Below are 16,596 nucleotides of genomic sequence, written 5' to 3' on the forward strand. Positions count from 1 at the left end.
GTTTCATCATGAGCAGTTCAGTGGGGTCATATATAGCTATAACTGGCCCTGAGGACAGTTGAACAGATGATAAACTCTTGAATTAAAATTATTATGAGTGTTGAAATCTTCTTTGACTTGTGTCAACAACTGACTAGTGCAGTGGCACTGGAAAGGATCAAGCAGAACATTGAATCCCTGACTCAAGTGGAGATGAAATTGTGTTTGGCCAGAACAGTCAGAACCAGCTTCCTTTGAAGAAAAATGTCTTTTGAAGTACTTCGAGTTATATTTTTTTACAGCAGTTGCTCATCTAACAATGTTTTTGTGAGGCATGACTGTTTCTTGTGTGGTTTCCTTACTTCTGTCCCTGTAATTGCTTTACAGCACCTCTTAATTGACTAAATACCTCATTCATGAGTTCATAATTTCCCATTGCCAAGTAGACAAAATTTCAGTATGTGTGCCCTAAAAATATCTAATGTGGTTGAGGTTTGGTTAATTTAAAAGGCAAAGTCCTCTCTCTCTTGTTTTTTATTGAGTGTACTTTCTTGGGTTTTCCTACTGGCTTGGTGACTTTCCATTTTTCTCCATAAGGAACCTCATCTTGACTACTCCATTCTGAGGATGACCTTGCTTACTTAAATTACATTTTAATAAAAACAGCTCCAATTATTTTCCATGGCAAATCCTGACTTCAGCCAGCCCAACACATTTGCATCTCATCCACTCAGTGGCACATCCACTGCTGTCTATGACATCTCTTTGTGTTTCACAGAATGACACATCTCTGGATTGTTAATCCCTGTAGTTCATCCACTTTTTCTTTAGCTCAATGTCTGGATCACAGCCCTGCCTGTAGAAATCTGGAAGGAGAGCAAGTCCCTGAGAGGACTGTGTCCAGTGGACATCAGTGACTCAAACCCAGTGCCAAGAAACCTATTCAGCTGCTTCAGCATCCCCAAATCCTCTGTCTTTGGGTGGGTCATTCAAGACTTGCGTGCACTGTCAGATAGTAGGCATGATACTACTAGAGCTGGGTCTGGAGAGAACACAGATTCCCAGATAGTTTAAGCCATCAACTAATTAACTAACTTACTAATTTTTTCCTCCAGGACATTATCTGGCAGCATCTTATTTTTGTACCCATGGAATTTCTAGTGATTTGGTTTCATGTGGCCAGGCAGAACATCAAGAAGATAAACTGGGATGCATATTATCTTCATAAAAATATAGTTACTTTGGTGATCCTTCATACACAGCTGTAAAAGACTGATTCTTTTTGGCTGCCTTAAGCTACTTGGTTTTGACTGCAGCAAAGACAGTGTCCTTCAACCTTATCTCGCTCTCGCAAGCAGCCCAGCTGCGCCTGCTGCCCAGAGAGATCGTGCTGTAGTCTTACTGGTAGGGAGAGCAGGGGCAAAATGATACCTTGGACTCACTTCAGATCCCAGAGACCTGATAACAACCTCCTCCCTTCAAACCTCCATTCTATAACTTTCCTAGAAGCAACACTGCACAGGCACACCAAAAAACTATAAATAATACTCTGGAAGAGAGGCTATTTGCTATCTGTCTCCCCTTCCTCCCTTTCCCTCTTTCTTTTCCCTTAACAAAGATTTAACAAGCCAATGCCAATCTTATCCCTAAGAATGCCTGTACAAATAAAATCCTTTTGAACCAATTGTTTTGGCATCATTTTGCCTTCATATAGCCCAATGTATACTGAGCCTATATATTTTACGGGGAGACCCAGGGTCCTACCCTGGTGACCCCTGGCCTATTCAGGGTGGGTTGTGACAACAACGAACACAGAACATACTTCTTCCTATTCAGATCCCTTTGGTGGCTGTGTCTAATGATCCCACCACCACCTCTGTAACTTACAAACCTACTTAATGGAATTTCTTCTTGCCATTTCTCTTCAAATCGCAGGTCTAGAGTGAGCCCTAAAATATCAGTGTATTCCTCTCCACTTAAAACACCTGATGTTCTCTCAGGACTATACTGCCATATACGAGAGTATGCCCTCTAGGCTGAAGACTTGTGATCCTCCAGTTCACCTACACCTAATACTGAGTGCCCATTTAGCACTCCCACTAAACCTTCTTGCTTTCACACAGCTCTTCTTGCAGAGACTATTCTTCTCTCCAGCTCCTGTTTGTGCTGAGAAAGCAGTAGTGAGCCATTTAATGAAGGCAGGCTTAAAAGATATCTCATGTTTGTCATTAACTAGTAAGACCTCAAATAAAGAAAACTTTTATTTTAGATGTAGTGTTGATGAACAACCTTGAAATACAGGGAATAAGTTTTCACGAAGAGCTCAGGTGGAAATGTCCTGGCATGTTTTTAATCTTTTAATTATAAATTGCATCTCAAATGCTTTTTAACACAAAGTAAAATCCAGGTAATACACAGAAGCAGTCTTCAGAGGTGTACATCAGGAATATACACTGAGCTCGCTTCTAGAGATACTAAGCAGAGAGCTCACAAAAGCATGGTAGAGGTTGCCCAACTTCTTTAATTACAGTTAAACTCTATTCTATTAAAAAAAGTAGGCAAGTATGATAAGGGACAAAAATAAGATTGAAAGAATAAGTGCAAAAAAAGGTAATGCAGAGGAAATAACATTTATTCTCATGAGACTCTAAAATACCTTTGGTGCCAGCCATCTAAATTGCTGCGAATACCAGCGGTTAATACTGGCAGAGATCTTTACCGGTGAAGGCAGCCAGAGAGCAGCTAGATGCCTTCAAAGACTGATTCAACAAGCGGCCAGTGTTGAGAGAGGGATGTAGCATTTTCCATTTGATATGCAGTGATCTGAAATTCCACATTGAGACTGGGTGGTCAGACTTCAAAGGGAAACATGATTCCTCCTCCTATTCAGCTACTGCATTTCTCAGCACTTTGTAGAAGATTAAACTTATTTTTATTAACTTTAACTTTTCATATTTTTTTTTCTTTTTTTGCTTCTGAAACTCAGCTAGATTTGACCTCTTTAAACCAAGTATATTCGGCATCCTGTAAAGGACCTACATCTGTCTGTAGCTCAATCAAACTGACAAAGAAAAAAGTATGATGCTTCAGCTTGTTAGTACTCCATCTTCTTGTCTTTTTTAAAAAAGTTTAATAAAGCAAAAAGATTTAAAGACATTTTAAATACTGCAGATATTTTTCTTACTATCTGCTAATAACACCCTTCAAATGTTACACATAGAAATAAAACCCTGTATTTTCCATATCCCAGGTTAGCTTTGCAAGCTTGGACTATTTTTTCCAAATACATTGCACAGCTTTATTGGACAGTAAAATAGAGTATACATAAAATGCACCATAAAACTACTGTAGTGGTAATCTCAGGTGCTGATTACATCACAAATCAGATATGATTTAGTAGGTTAAATTCATCTTCTCCTTTGAAAGATTAGAAAAACTTAAAGTGATTTGTGGGAGAGATCCATTAATAAACAGAGAAGCAAAAGAACATCTGGCATCCTTTATTTTAGCTTTCTGCAAAAAAAGGCAGAAACCAAAACTAAAATGGCTGTATCAGTCTTTGAAATTGTTGAATTCACAGTGCATCTTTCAGAAGACAGCCAGTCTCGATTAAATGACTTGAGGTGATGGAGAAGTAGTTATTCTTATAGTTTGAGAAAGGCCTTTTAATACAAATTGTCTATTTTCAGGTTTAACTTTGGTCAGGTAACAGACAAAAGCAGATAACCCAAACACCTTTTGTTAAAGAAACTGTTTATTCTGTTCTTTATAGCCCATCTCTGTAAGGCTGTCTTCCATACTCTCACTCATCTCTGCACCTCTCTTCTTCCAGTTTCTTTCCTCTCATCCTTTTTGAGGGCATTCAAATAGCCATTTAACTTCCCAGTTACTGCTTGGGCATTTCAGGGTTAAAGCATCCAGAGAGCATGATCCCTTTAGCTGTAAAGGTCACTTTGGGAATTCATAGTCTGTAGGTTATTTCTGGTACAGCAGCACTGGAACACACAAGTGCTACAGTCTCATTCTACCACTGATGCATTTCACTTCCAATTAATGTTATGATTACCGCTTAGTTAGTATTTCACAGTCCTTTGGAAATGTATCTATTTTTAAGCCCATGGTACTGATTTAACTTCAAAATTAGCACAAAAAGCATGACTTCTATCGAACTACCTAAAATGAGAATAATATTAAATAAATTAAAAATGTGTATCAGTATTTTAAGAAAGTTGAGCAAGAGCATAGTGTGGAAATATTCTATGTAATCGAAAGGAGGTCTTTTAACTAGAGGTCATGAAAGAAAGAATGCTCTAAGTGTTAGGATGAAAGAACCAGTTTGGTTTCTCACTTTCATAGCTCTCTGTGTTCATGTGAACAATTCCCAGCATTGTTCTGTCTGTTTCTCACACGGGACAGATAAAGTCACTGCAGTACTTATTACCTCAAACAGCTCTAAGAAAAGTATATTACAGTGGCTTAGCTGCAAAAATATTATATTACTACAGCAACAAACATGCTACATCTAGTTAATAAGAAACATCAACTCCGAATCTCCTACTATACAATAGTGTATTTTATTACTAACAGAGACAGTAATAATAATAAAACTACAGAAAATGTGTATCAGGTTACCCATTTACAAACATGACAACAATGAAGGGCACTTAGTTAATTTTTGCAGGAGATTTTTCAGATCTTTCTCACTGTCCTTCCCAGCAGCAAGAAGTCTGTATATTTTAAATGGGGAAATTATAAAAGAAATAGCATGTCCTGCGTAAGACAATAAATTACAAATGCTAAAACACCATTGTCATAATATAAAGAATTTACATTCCATTTTTAATGCATGATACATAGAACAACAGGCACCAAATAACGCTGGTTTACCAGAACTGTAGCTCCTGCTGATCCAGCATTTATATGACCTTTGTACCATGCAATTTCGCTTGACTGTTCAAAGCTCCACCATGAACTCTGCCCAATCACAAAACAGTAATTTCTCTGAATAGTATCAAAATAGTGAAAAATATTCTTACTAGTAATCAAATGCAAGATGCTGGACAGTCTTACAAAATGCATTGACATTTAGGTTTACAAAACAGCATATCCCTGGCTCCAGATTACCTCAATTAATAAATGACACTGACTTCACTGGAACGAGGATTTCTTACGAGTGAAACGATGAAATTCTCATCCACATCAGTAGTAAGTGCTCTTGAGAACTACCCTATCATAAGAAAGGCTACATGCATTAAGGCCTTTTTGATTTAAAGAAAACATATTGCTTTAGCATATAGAAAATCAAGCTTTGTAAAAAAGTATTAAGGTCTTCTTTTAAGTAAATATATCATTAAACAAGCCTGTATATTAATACCTCAGCAGTTTATTTTCTATAGATATTTCTCTGCAGAATTAAAAAAAAAAAATTAAGTTACTTGCATAGAAATAATGTGAAACACACACTTTCACTGCAGCTCAGTAAAAAAAAAAATCCCAAAGTGCATACTTCAGATTCTGTCCCTGATACCACTAGGGATCTCAAGTGTTTTCTTCTTTGGCATGATGCACTGGAACGCCACACCAGCAGGGGCTCCAAGAAGTATTGTTCTGAAGCAGCGCTGCATCTAAGGCATTAACCTTGTAACAGGATGCACAGATGTCTAACCAGTCTTGCCCTAAATGCACAGTGTATGGTGCATGTTAAACATAAAGGTACAATCTGCTTTACTCAGAACTAAATAACATTGTCCAATCACCACAGGACCGTTGCCTTTAGGAGCACCTAATGGAAGCATGTTAACTTTACCAAGTTTGTACAATACATACAAAACAGTAGTTCTAAATATTGAGACCTTACACAGTTATTTACAAAATTCATTTATGTACAAAATAAATCCTGAATTCCAGTTTCCCTTTCCTATTCAGTGTACAAACTACCATAAACCAGTGCTATAATTGATAGGTCATGATGCATAACTTAGAGAATATTTATAAAGTTGTGTATCCTTTAAGTGACACTGCTGTTTAAGACACACACAAAAAAAAAAAAAACAAAGAAAAAGAGTGTAACAAGTTTTGAAAAATATCAAAGACGCAGATGTAACTTTTATGCTTTGAAAAGTAACAGTGCTTTATAAGCCTTATTTTAATGCTGTTCATTACAAAGTATTCTTTATAGAACACAGCATACCATTTCCATCCAGAATTAGTCTCTTGACAGCTGGCAATAATATTTGTTTCTCTCATCTCTTTCTTAAATTACTCCTAGCCATTCCAGCCATGTCCTACAGAATTTCAATTTCCATTATTCCTGGACATGAATAAATATAGTACATTATTGCTAGATGTCCCCATAACAAAATTTACATTTTTTAAGTGCAAACCAAAATAGGCATGTTTTTTAATAAGGCACAGAATATCAGCTATTTCCAGTGTAACACAGAATTTTTATCAGTTTTATACATTGAAAACATTCATATAAAATGCCAGTGTTTTAAGGGTTTGAACTGTTTCCTGAATCTAATTCTCTTCTGGTGCCTGAAGCTGAGTAGACAAGTAGTGATATGGAAGCTGACTGTGAGACATTAGGTATTTGGGAACAGCTGCTTTGCAATGGAGATTCCATAAAATCATTTTTAGGAGTTATTCTGCAAGTAATAAAAAATAAAACCCAGTGAGTCAATTTTAAGCACAGTGCATTGCACCATAAAAAATACATTTTTAGCAACAAAATTGTAATATATCTTAAGCTGTATTCTTTCCAAGAGAATTCAATACAGTTCTGTATAGTTTTCCAAGCTTAAGGTAAACATTCTTCTTTTCCAGATTTGTCACCTCTCGAAATGATTGCACTGCAACCACAGATTTCTTGAGGGTCACTGTTCAACAACACACGAACATCCTATGAGCGAAGCACTCTACGCTAAAGAAAAAAAGAACCCCACAAAAATATAAAATGCCCTGTATGCTAAAGATACAAGATATGAAACAGTTTCTAAGAATTACAGTATTCCTGACAGTTACTGAGGGTTAACTGCACATTCAGAGTTTACTGATTCTTCACAAAGAAGAAACAGAAAATTTACAAAACCAATGGTAATACACATAACATGCAAAAGACTGAGATAAGGAACCTTACCTTCCTTCACCTACTCTCTTCATACTCTCAGCCAAGCTACTCATATCACATGTGCTATCTGCTTTGTTTCTTCTTTCCACCTGGTCCACTGTCAGTTTAGAACTAGATAACATTTGATCTCCACTGTTTTCACCTTCCTCAACTCTTTGGGCTGATGTTCTTTCTGCCTCTGTCTCTTTCTCAGATGTCTCTGGAGAGGTTTTAATTTCTGCAACAGTTTCTTGGCTTAAGTAATCATGGTTAGTGATTGCTACTGCAGAAGTTCCATGGTTTGTTGTACCACCTGTACTTGTCCCCATTGACTTGGAAATGACTTTCAATTTGTGTGAAGTCGATTTGTAGTGCTTCTTTTTATGTTTAACTTTGGAATTGTGCCTCAAGAAAAATTCGCATGATTCTTGCAGCACTCTTCGACTCTCACTGATTGGACTGAAAGAAAACACAAGCATTTAACTGAATGAAGAGGGCAACCTTAGATGTATTGTAATATAGCTTCATATGCAAAACTGAAAAAACAGCAACCAATGATGCAATCTGAGCTGGATGTTAATGAACACAAGGAAAACAAATGTGGAAAGAGGAGGAAAAATGTCTGATCATAATGGCTCCAAAGTAATTATGTCTATGGAACAATTAAATAAAGCAGATTTCTACATTTCTTACTTCTGCAAGTTGGTCCAACGACTTCAGTAGATTAATTATCTAAGACAGGAAAGCACTATTAACTCATAAGCAGCTGTATTACCAAATTAAAGCAGTTAACATCTGAAACACAAGAAAAAATATACGGGAAATGGAAAAAGAGGGGAGAGGGAAAGGACGCTATAAGCTCACCATCAAGGAATGTAGATGTAAAATTAAAGGAGCTTAAAGGCTGCTGCTTTGGGAAATTCAGTGAAATAAAAAGATCTAAAAATAAGGTAAAATTTATGAGTAACACATATAATCTAGAACAAAATAATCAAAGAATAAAAAGGAATGGAATAAAATCACAACTACAAGAAACAGAGATGATATTTAAGATCTCTTTAAATCCAGAGCCATAAATTTACTATAATTAAATTGAATCACTCTCTTTTGGAAAAAGAATAAGGAACAGTATATTAATACAATAAAAGTGATACTACAGGGGGTTCAGTGAAAATTAATTTTAAAATAAGACAAGCCCGTCAGAGGAGAAAAGCAGAGAATGTTATTATTGCATGACAGTAAACAGCTAAGTAGTCTGCCAAATGAAGTATTCGGAACGCGTGAAAGGATCTAAGTGGATGGCTGAAATGATCTTCTCTCATTCAACTGGAAACCACAGATATATCAGCCAATGCTAAACACAACAGTAAGTCTTCTGCTTTATGAACTGAACAAAGCAGCAGAGAAAGATATTTTTTTGTCTTCTGAGAATGTTGTTAGAAAGTCATTGCATACATAAAACTTCCACAGACTCCAGTGGAATTTTGCTGATGCCCATATGTGGCATTTAGACCAAAACACTAAGGGTCTAAGGACAACATTTTGACTACTTGAGCAATATTTAAGAAACGTCTGAAATCCAACTTATTTTAAAGTAGATACTTTAAATAATAGGAATAAAAAATTGTTCTCACTCTCTTTTGCGGTTTCTGTTGAAGAAATTGGCCCATTCAGAACAGGTCTTTTTACTTCCCACCCAGAAGACTGGAGATATGCCAACAATTAATGTCAGCAAATATTTCATCAGAAACAAAAATATTTCTGGTCTTGCTAGTGCCTTTGCCTAGAAGATAAAAAAGTTTAATAAATGCAAAGAAGACAATGTATTTGTTGAATTATTTTTTAAACACAGAAAACAAATTATGTAAAAGAGAGACCTTTTCCTTATGGCTGTTGTTCTTTGCTGAGGCTTGTACTGTGGACAAATGTTAGACAAGTACAGTCAAGTCAGACCTGGTTAATGTCTACAGCTGAATACACAGAGGAGATTAGTCACAAGGAAATATTTTTCTTTTAAACTGAAAGGAAAGATAATTTGGTGGGTAAGAGTATTAGAAACCATGTTCTTCATAGATCGTTTGTATGTTTGAGATTTATCCCTTCAACTTAAAAGAAATAATAAGTGGATGAGTTTCGAGTTAATCAGATTAGACAGCATCTTCAAGGAGCCGTAGGGAACTACATAGTAGTTTTCTGTTTATTGCAAAATTAATCCTCCCATTTGCAGAACTGGATTGTAGGAGCAAAGACATTTAACTCACCAAGAGATTTTTATCTTCTGCTCCCATGCTGTAAATTTAATTTACGTTACCTGGCTTATCTGCCAGTACCATCTATGAAAGTCTCTATTTTTCTTAGCCAGGCACCATTAGCTACTTAAACTGAAGTTTGTTTTTATTTGGTTCTGATCTGGCCAATGAAATAAAAAGTTTACAAGCTAGCTCAGGTGAGCCAAGACTGAGCACACCACTTTAAGCTACTCCATAGCTAGCATATGCTGTTTGTTATAGGGACAGATCCTGTTAAGTATGTCTTTGTGTAACATTCCCTGTTGCTATTTACTCTTTCCAATAGGTTAATGAAAGGCTGGGAATACATGCTCCTTCTGCCTTACTTACACCAATCTGTTATATATAAGCACCACAAAACAAGTTTGGTTTTTTTAAAAAAGCACAAAAGTCTTATTTTGAACCTTGTACATTTCGGACCATTTAGGCTGATATCAAAAATAACCAACAAGTCTGTGAGCTGTGTTAGTCTCAGCTTATACTATCTCGAATACAGGGGATATAGAGGATGTTTACGAATGTAGAGGGATCGAGTCTTATAATTCCAGAACACCTGTGTTTATATTCCTCCTTTAAATACTAGTTTATTGCAGTAAACACATAGATAGTAAGTGCAAAGCAATGAAAGATGACACAAGACACTTGCATTTCTCTTAGGGATAGTGTCTTCTTTTGTATTTGTTCTTAAATGGAAAAAAAACAAACCACAAAATTACTTACAATTGCAGGGAGTTTTATGTACTTACAAAAGATTTAGTCCATAGAGAGTACTGAACAGGGGCAGATTTATTTTAAAAGCCTTTCCAAAGAAGTTGTTTTTTCAAGACTCAAATGTTAAACATGAACAGCTCTGCAATTCAAACTGCTGTTGGGTTGGGTTTTTTTTCATTTGTTAGTTTGGTTTTTTAAAGATTTCTTCACATTACTGAAAAAGAGCCTGCAAATGACAGCTATCATGGGAAAAACATACTGGAACTTTGTTTTGTTATTTCAAGTGTTTTATAGTTCCAAACTTTGAAGAATAAAAACAAATCTGTTTTTAAATCTATGTGTATAAGCAACATTTTAAAGCAAATTTAGATTCAATTTTCAAGAATCATTATTTCAGCTTCAACTGAAATTGATGCAAAGTCACCTTCAGTACTTTGATAAGTGAGCTAGGTACAAAAATACTGAGAACTACTTTTAGGAATAGATACTGTGAAAAACAATCCTCCCCCCAACATAATCTGTAACACTAAGATCAAATATCATAAAGATTTAGACTTGTGAGTTAGAATCTAATTGCTGAGTACCACTAATTTGATTAATGAAAAATTTCTAAGCAAAAGTATGGTACCACTGACATTGACTTAAAAAGTAACAAATCACTGCATGGTCTTGAAATAATTACTTAATATGAAAATAATTTACTAACAGCACAGCAGATACGGTGATGTGTAAAGGTTTTTTGCTGATTAACTTTCCAGTATTGTTTATAAAGAAGACTGCTACTTGCCTGATAAGGACAAGGAATATGGTACTGGTCACAGTGGTCAAATACCCAAGTCGTTTCCCAGATTTTCCGGTTCACCAGTTCATAGACATAACATCCAAGAAGTGCTACAAGTGGCACCAAATATAAACCACTGAAAACTCCAATTCGGATCATAAATTTCTTTAGCTTCTCCTGGTTTCTGCCATCGTGTTGTATGACTTGCCGCACATGATTTAAAGAAATAATACCAGCTAAAAGAAGAGAGAGGCCAAAAAACACACAAAGGCACAACGGCAAAAGCACAAAGTACAGAGAGGCATCCACATCGTAGAGACCTACAAAACAAACCCCGCTGATATTGTCCCCTTCAACTTTGTTCATTGCAAGGAGCATAATGGTTAGAAAGCCAGGTATTCCCCACGCAACCGCATGGAACCACATGGCCTTTTGTGCAATAGCTTCACAGCTCCATTTTCTTCCTGCTGCAAGAAACCAAGTGATTGTAAGAATCACCCACCATATAGTTCCTGCCATAGTGAAAAAATACAAAACCATGAAGAGGAAAGTACAGGCTTTGTTCTGCGAGCCAAGAACAACTGTTTCACCAATTTCTAACTTATCATCCGCCTCGTTACAAGCAGTTCTGTTCCCAAGTAAAAATCCAATAAAGTACATTAGAGAGACTATGCTGTAACAGACGGAGTAATATATAATCGGCCTCTCTGGGTACCTAAACCTTTTAACATCAATCAAAAAAGTCAAGAATGTGAAAAGTGTAGCACAAAGACAAAAGATTGAAACTATTCCAATGAAGCTTTTTGCAACGTCCAATTCATAATTTTTGAAGTACATATTGGGACATGGGGGTGCACACTGGTCAATTCCTAGAAACTTGTAGCCTTGTCCATTGGTAGTGTGTAGGTGCCGTGGACACCAGAATCCATAATCTCTTCGGGCCTGGCCTGGGGTCTTCTGAGTTCCATGTATGTTAGTGGTTACAGCAGCTGCGTCAGGAACAGACTCATCACAATTGACCAGTCTACATAAATATAAACAGAAGAGGAAATACCTTAGTAACACTCATTCTCAACTGTAATTACTTCTTAGAAATAAGAAAAAAAAAATCTGAATCCAAGCACTGTTAGATTTTATAGATAATGCAAAATGTCAATTATGTGAAAAAAAAACAAACCCTCAAGCAGCATTTTATAAAAGAGACTTCAAATATTTTCAGTTTAGAAGTCTATTCAAACACACCATTTAACTGTTCTTCCCTACCTGTTATTTTTTGGTTTTGCTTATGAAACACTAAAGTGCACTTATTCTTTTAAAGTCTTAAATTCTACTAAACTTTTACACATCTACACAGAAGCATTTACAGTTGTTTTTTCTAAATCTGGATAACAACAGACTGCTGGAGAGAGCAAATAATCTTGTCAAAAGTCAAGCTGCAACCAAGAAATAGAGAAAGAAAACCGATGGCATCTAGAATTAACTGATGACTAGTATACAATCATTATTTTAAATGTTTGTGTTACAGTAATATTTCATTGTCAACATTAAAACTACTTGACTGAAAAAGACAAAAGCAACAAATATAAGCATTGTAAAAAATGATCAGTATTTTAGCAAATTTTTCCCTAGCTCGATAATGTTTATTTAAAAATTGCTCAAGACAATCGTTCAAGGGTTTGATTCGACACAATATGTGATCTTTTTATATTGTTAACATAGTATTGGCAGTGTTAGACATACCTCCAAACTATATTATGTAACTCAAACAGGTAAGCATTTACTCAAAACTGGATTTACATTTATATGCATTCCAAGTTTAAGCATATATTTTAAAAGAACAAGTGTTGCATTCCAGCTTCTAAAGTATGGTTCTGCTACCTCAAAATATTCTTTGTTCAATGTTATCGTAAGTCTCTCCAAGTCAGTTTGCAAGCTCAGCTGGAGCTAAAAAAAAACCTTTAGTCCTCTCTTTCTCTGCATTATCATGCTGTCCAAATTAATCTAGAATAATTGTTAAGAAAGCAGACTGCACAGCAGATTCTTTCATTAACCATGGACTGGACCAGTATGCATGGGAAAAGTGGGAACTTTATTCATCCATGTCTTAACAGGCATTAAGTATGCCTGTAAGAATATAGAGTGTGAATCTCAGGACCCCGGTTACTGCCCATCCTTGCGCCAGCTCCTCCTCTGTGGGCTCCAGCAGCAGGATCTCTGCTGTTGTAAGCATATCCTGCATTACATGGACTTCTCTGTATCGGTTACTGGGGACACGTCATTCCACATACGAACAGAGCAGGTTCATTTTCAGTAAATGCTAGCAGTAATAGAATGATTTAAAGCTGCAGCAATTCCTGCGAAAATGTAATTTGATTTAAAATTTCATTTGAAAGACATATTGAATAACCGGATTCATTTGTAATTTTCCTAATTTTTCAAAACAATTACTGAAGACATCTGCTGCACTGAGTGGCACTATCAATCCTTCTTGTTTTAAAATCCTATAACTTCACTTTTTCTGCAGAACTAAGGGAAATGGCATCAATGCCATCTGTCACAGTCACCTCAATACAGATTTCTACCACAGATCATGGCATGGGACTACTGTCTCAGCTCTCTCTCAGCCCTATCACAGAGAAGCAAGTGCATGGGGGTTAAAAAAATTAATTGAATTTCCACCTTCTGCTCCTTTCTCATATTTCTTGCCCTGACGTGTGCTAAAACCCACCCCCATCTGGCCATAATAATTTACAAGTATCTGCAGCTGAAGGTCAGAATCTCAAGATTATATTGCAGTTCTTTCAGTGGTTATAGACTTATCCTCCCCACAAATGCAGCATTAACTGTCTTCTCTCTGGAACAGACACGTGAACATCTTTGAGAAAAGGTGAAATTTTTTTTAAAAAAAGACTTTGGCAGGCAGTAAAGAAAAAGCAATCCAAGACATTTAAGCAGTTAGGAGTAAGATATCTAGTCTAAATCTGCCCCTCTCCAGTTTATACTCATTGTCCCTAGTCCTATCACTACAAGTCTTTAAAAACAGTCCCTCCCCACCTTTCTTGTACTCCCCCTTTTGGTACTGGAAGGTTGCTATAAAATCTCCTCAAAGCCTTCTCTTCTCCAGGCTGAACAAGTTCAACTCTCTCAGCCTGTCCTCGTACGGGAGGTGCTCCAGCCCTCTGATCATCTTTGTAGCCCTCCTCCGGAGCCACTCTAACAGCTCCATATCCTTCTTATGTTGAGGATTCCAGAACTGGACACAATACTCCAGATGAGGTCTCACAAGAGAGGAATAGTAAAAGGAAGACCAGGGAGAATATTCAGTCTTTATTAGATGCAAAGGGAACAACTGTGACAAAGGATGAGGACAAGGCTGAGGTACTTATTGCCTTTGCCTCAGTCTTTAATAGTAAGGAAAGTTGTTCCCTGTGTGTACATACCCAGGAGACAGAGGAGCAGAACGAAGCCCCCGTGATCCAAGAGGAAGTGGTTAGAGACTTGCTTGGCCAATTAGACACCCACAATTCTATGGGGCCAGTTGGGATCCACCCAAGAGTATTAAAGGAGCTAGTGGATGTGCTTGCCAAACCCCTTTCCACCATTTTCCAGCAGCCCTGGCTGACTGGGGAAGTTCCACTGGACTGGAGGCTGGCTGATGTTATATCCATCTTCAAGAAGGGTCAGGGGGAGGACCCAGGAAACTACAGGCCTGTCAGTCTGACCTCAGTGCTGGGGAAAGTCAGGGCACAGGTGATCTTGAGTGCTATCACGAAGCACATGCAAGAGAACCGTGTGATCAGTCCCAGTCAACACAGGTTCATGAAAGGCAGGTCCTGCCAAGCTAACCCGATCGCCTCCTACGACAAAGTGACTCAACTACTGGATGGGGGAAAGGCTGTGGATGTAGCCTTCTTGGAATTCAGAAAAGCCTTTGACACAGTTTCTCATAGCATTATGCTTAGGAAACTGTCTGCCTCTGGCCTGGACAGGCGCACGCTCTCCTGGGTGGAAAAATGGTTGGACGGCTGGGCCCAAAGAGTGGTAGTAAATGGAGTCAACTCCAGCTGGAGGCCGGTCACAAGTGGTGTCCCCCAGGGCTCTGTACTGGGTCCATCCAATGACCTGGATGAGGGGATCAAATGCACTCTAAGTAAGTTTGCAGATGACACTAAGCTGGGTGGAAGTGTCGATCTGCTGGAGGGTAAGGAGGCTCTTCAAAGGGATCTGAACAGGCTGGACTGCTGGGCTGAGACCAATGGCATGAGGTTTAACAAGGCCAAATGCCGGGTCCTGCACTTGGGGCACAACAACCATATGCGGTGCTACAGACTACGGGGAGAGTGGCTAGAAAGCTGCCTAGAGGAGAGGGACCTGGGGGTGTTGGGTGACAGCTACCTGAACATGAGCCAGCAGTGTGCCCAGGTGGCCAAGAAGGCCAATGGCATCTTGGCTTGTATGAGAAACGGTGTGACCAGCAGGTTCAGGGAGATTATTCTGCCCCTGTACTTGGCACTGGTGAGACTGCACCTTGAATACTGTGTTCAGTTCTGCGCCCCTCCCTCCGAGAAGGATATTGAGGCTCTGGGGCGTGTCCAGAGAAGAGCAACGAAGCTGGTGAAGGGGCTGGACAACAAGTCATATGAGGAGTGGTGGAGGGAACTGGAGTTGTTTAGCCTTGAGAAGAGGAGACTAAGGGGAGACCTTATTACTCTCCACAACTACCTGAAAGGTCATAGAGAGGAGAGTGCTGGCCTCTTCTCCCAAGTGACAGGGGACAGGACAAGGAAGAATGGCCTCAAGCTCTGCCAGGGGAGGTTCAGGCTGGACATCAGAAAAAAATTTTTCAAGAAAGGTCACTGGGCACTGGAACAGGCTGCCCAGGGAGATCGTTGAGTCACCATCCCTGAAGGTATTTAAAAGATGGGTAGATGAGGTGCTCAGGGACATGGTTTAGTGGTTGATAGGAATGGTTCGACTCGATGATCCTAGTGGTCTTTTCCAACCTAGTCATTCTATGAATAGAGGGGCATCATTATTTTATGAGCAATTATTTATAAAACGATCATGAAGTAAACATGATCATCCCTAGTTTAGAGATCAGAAACCAAAGCAAAATCCATTTATTATTTATTATTTGAAACTTTAAGAAACTTATAGTAAAAAGTTTCTTTGTGCAGGGATCTGAATATTGAAAAGAATTGTTGCAGAACTTTCTTGCAAAAAAAGTCACAAGCAGGAAATGAAGATGATCAATGCAGAGTCCCGTGCGTAAGTACTGCAGGGTCACCAGTGATGAAGAAGCTACAGCAAGGTGACATTTAACACTTAGACTGAGTTGAAAATCCAAGGCAAAGTAAATTACGAAAATACCAACTCTCATCACCTGTCAACATGAAACACACCCCACCTGGTACATTCCAGCTCTTCGGGCCATGCGATTCCAAAAGTGTCCATCAGCTGCTTACAGTCAGAATAGACTTTCTCACAGACGCTTCGACAAGGATGAATCACATGAACTTGCTCCAGGCAGGCAGGGACAAAGGCTTTGCAAAGGAATGTGTGGATGTCTGGTGAACAGTGAAGATTCATAAGCGTAAGAAAAGGCTAGGGGAAAGAAAAAGGCTTTTGTTAGTAATCTTAAGATGATATTTCCAGGTATCAAAACTAACTGTCATCACTACGGTTCACATTTGTTCCCCTGTAGATTTGAAAAGATACTAGAAAATGGT

The 16,596-nt window shown here is 38.1% G+C and overlaps 1 protein-coding gene across 1 annotated transcript in view; it reads right to left on the bottom strand.

The window, feature by feature from the left end:
• Positions 1-2,357: 2,357 nt before the first annotated feature.
• FZD6 (frizzled class receptor 6) overlaps positions 2,358-16,596 on the bottom strand; it is a 35,121-nt gene continuing 20,882 nt past the window's right edge. The window contains exons 2-6 of the mRNA XM_054058561.1: positions 16,275-16,471; positions 10,874-11,891; positions 8,722-8,870; positions 7,118-7,546; positions 2,358-6,626 (exon numbers count right to left, since the gene is read on the bottom strand). Coding sequence (XP_053914536.1) covers positions 6,473-6,626; positions 7,118-7,546; positions 8,722-8,870; positions 10,874-11,891; positions 16,275-16,471 — 1,947 coding nt within the window. The 3' untranslated portion in view covers positions 2,358-6,472. The remainder of the gene's footprint in view (positions 6,627-7,117; positions 7,547-8,721; positions 8,871-10,873; positions 11,892-16,274; positions 16,472-16,596) is intronic.

The sequence above is a fragment of the Cuculus canorus genome, chromosome 2 (genome assembly GCF_017976375.1).
Source record: "Cuculus canorus isolate bCucCan1 chromosome 2, bCucCan1.pri, whole genome shotgun sequence".
Taxonomy (NCBI): domain Eukaryota; kingdom Metazoa; phylum Chordata; class Aves; order Cuculiformes; family Cuculidae; genus Cuculus; species Cuculus canorus.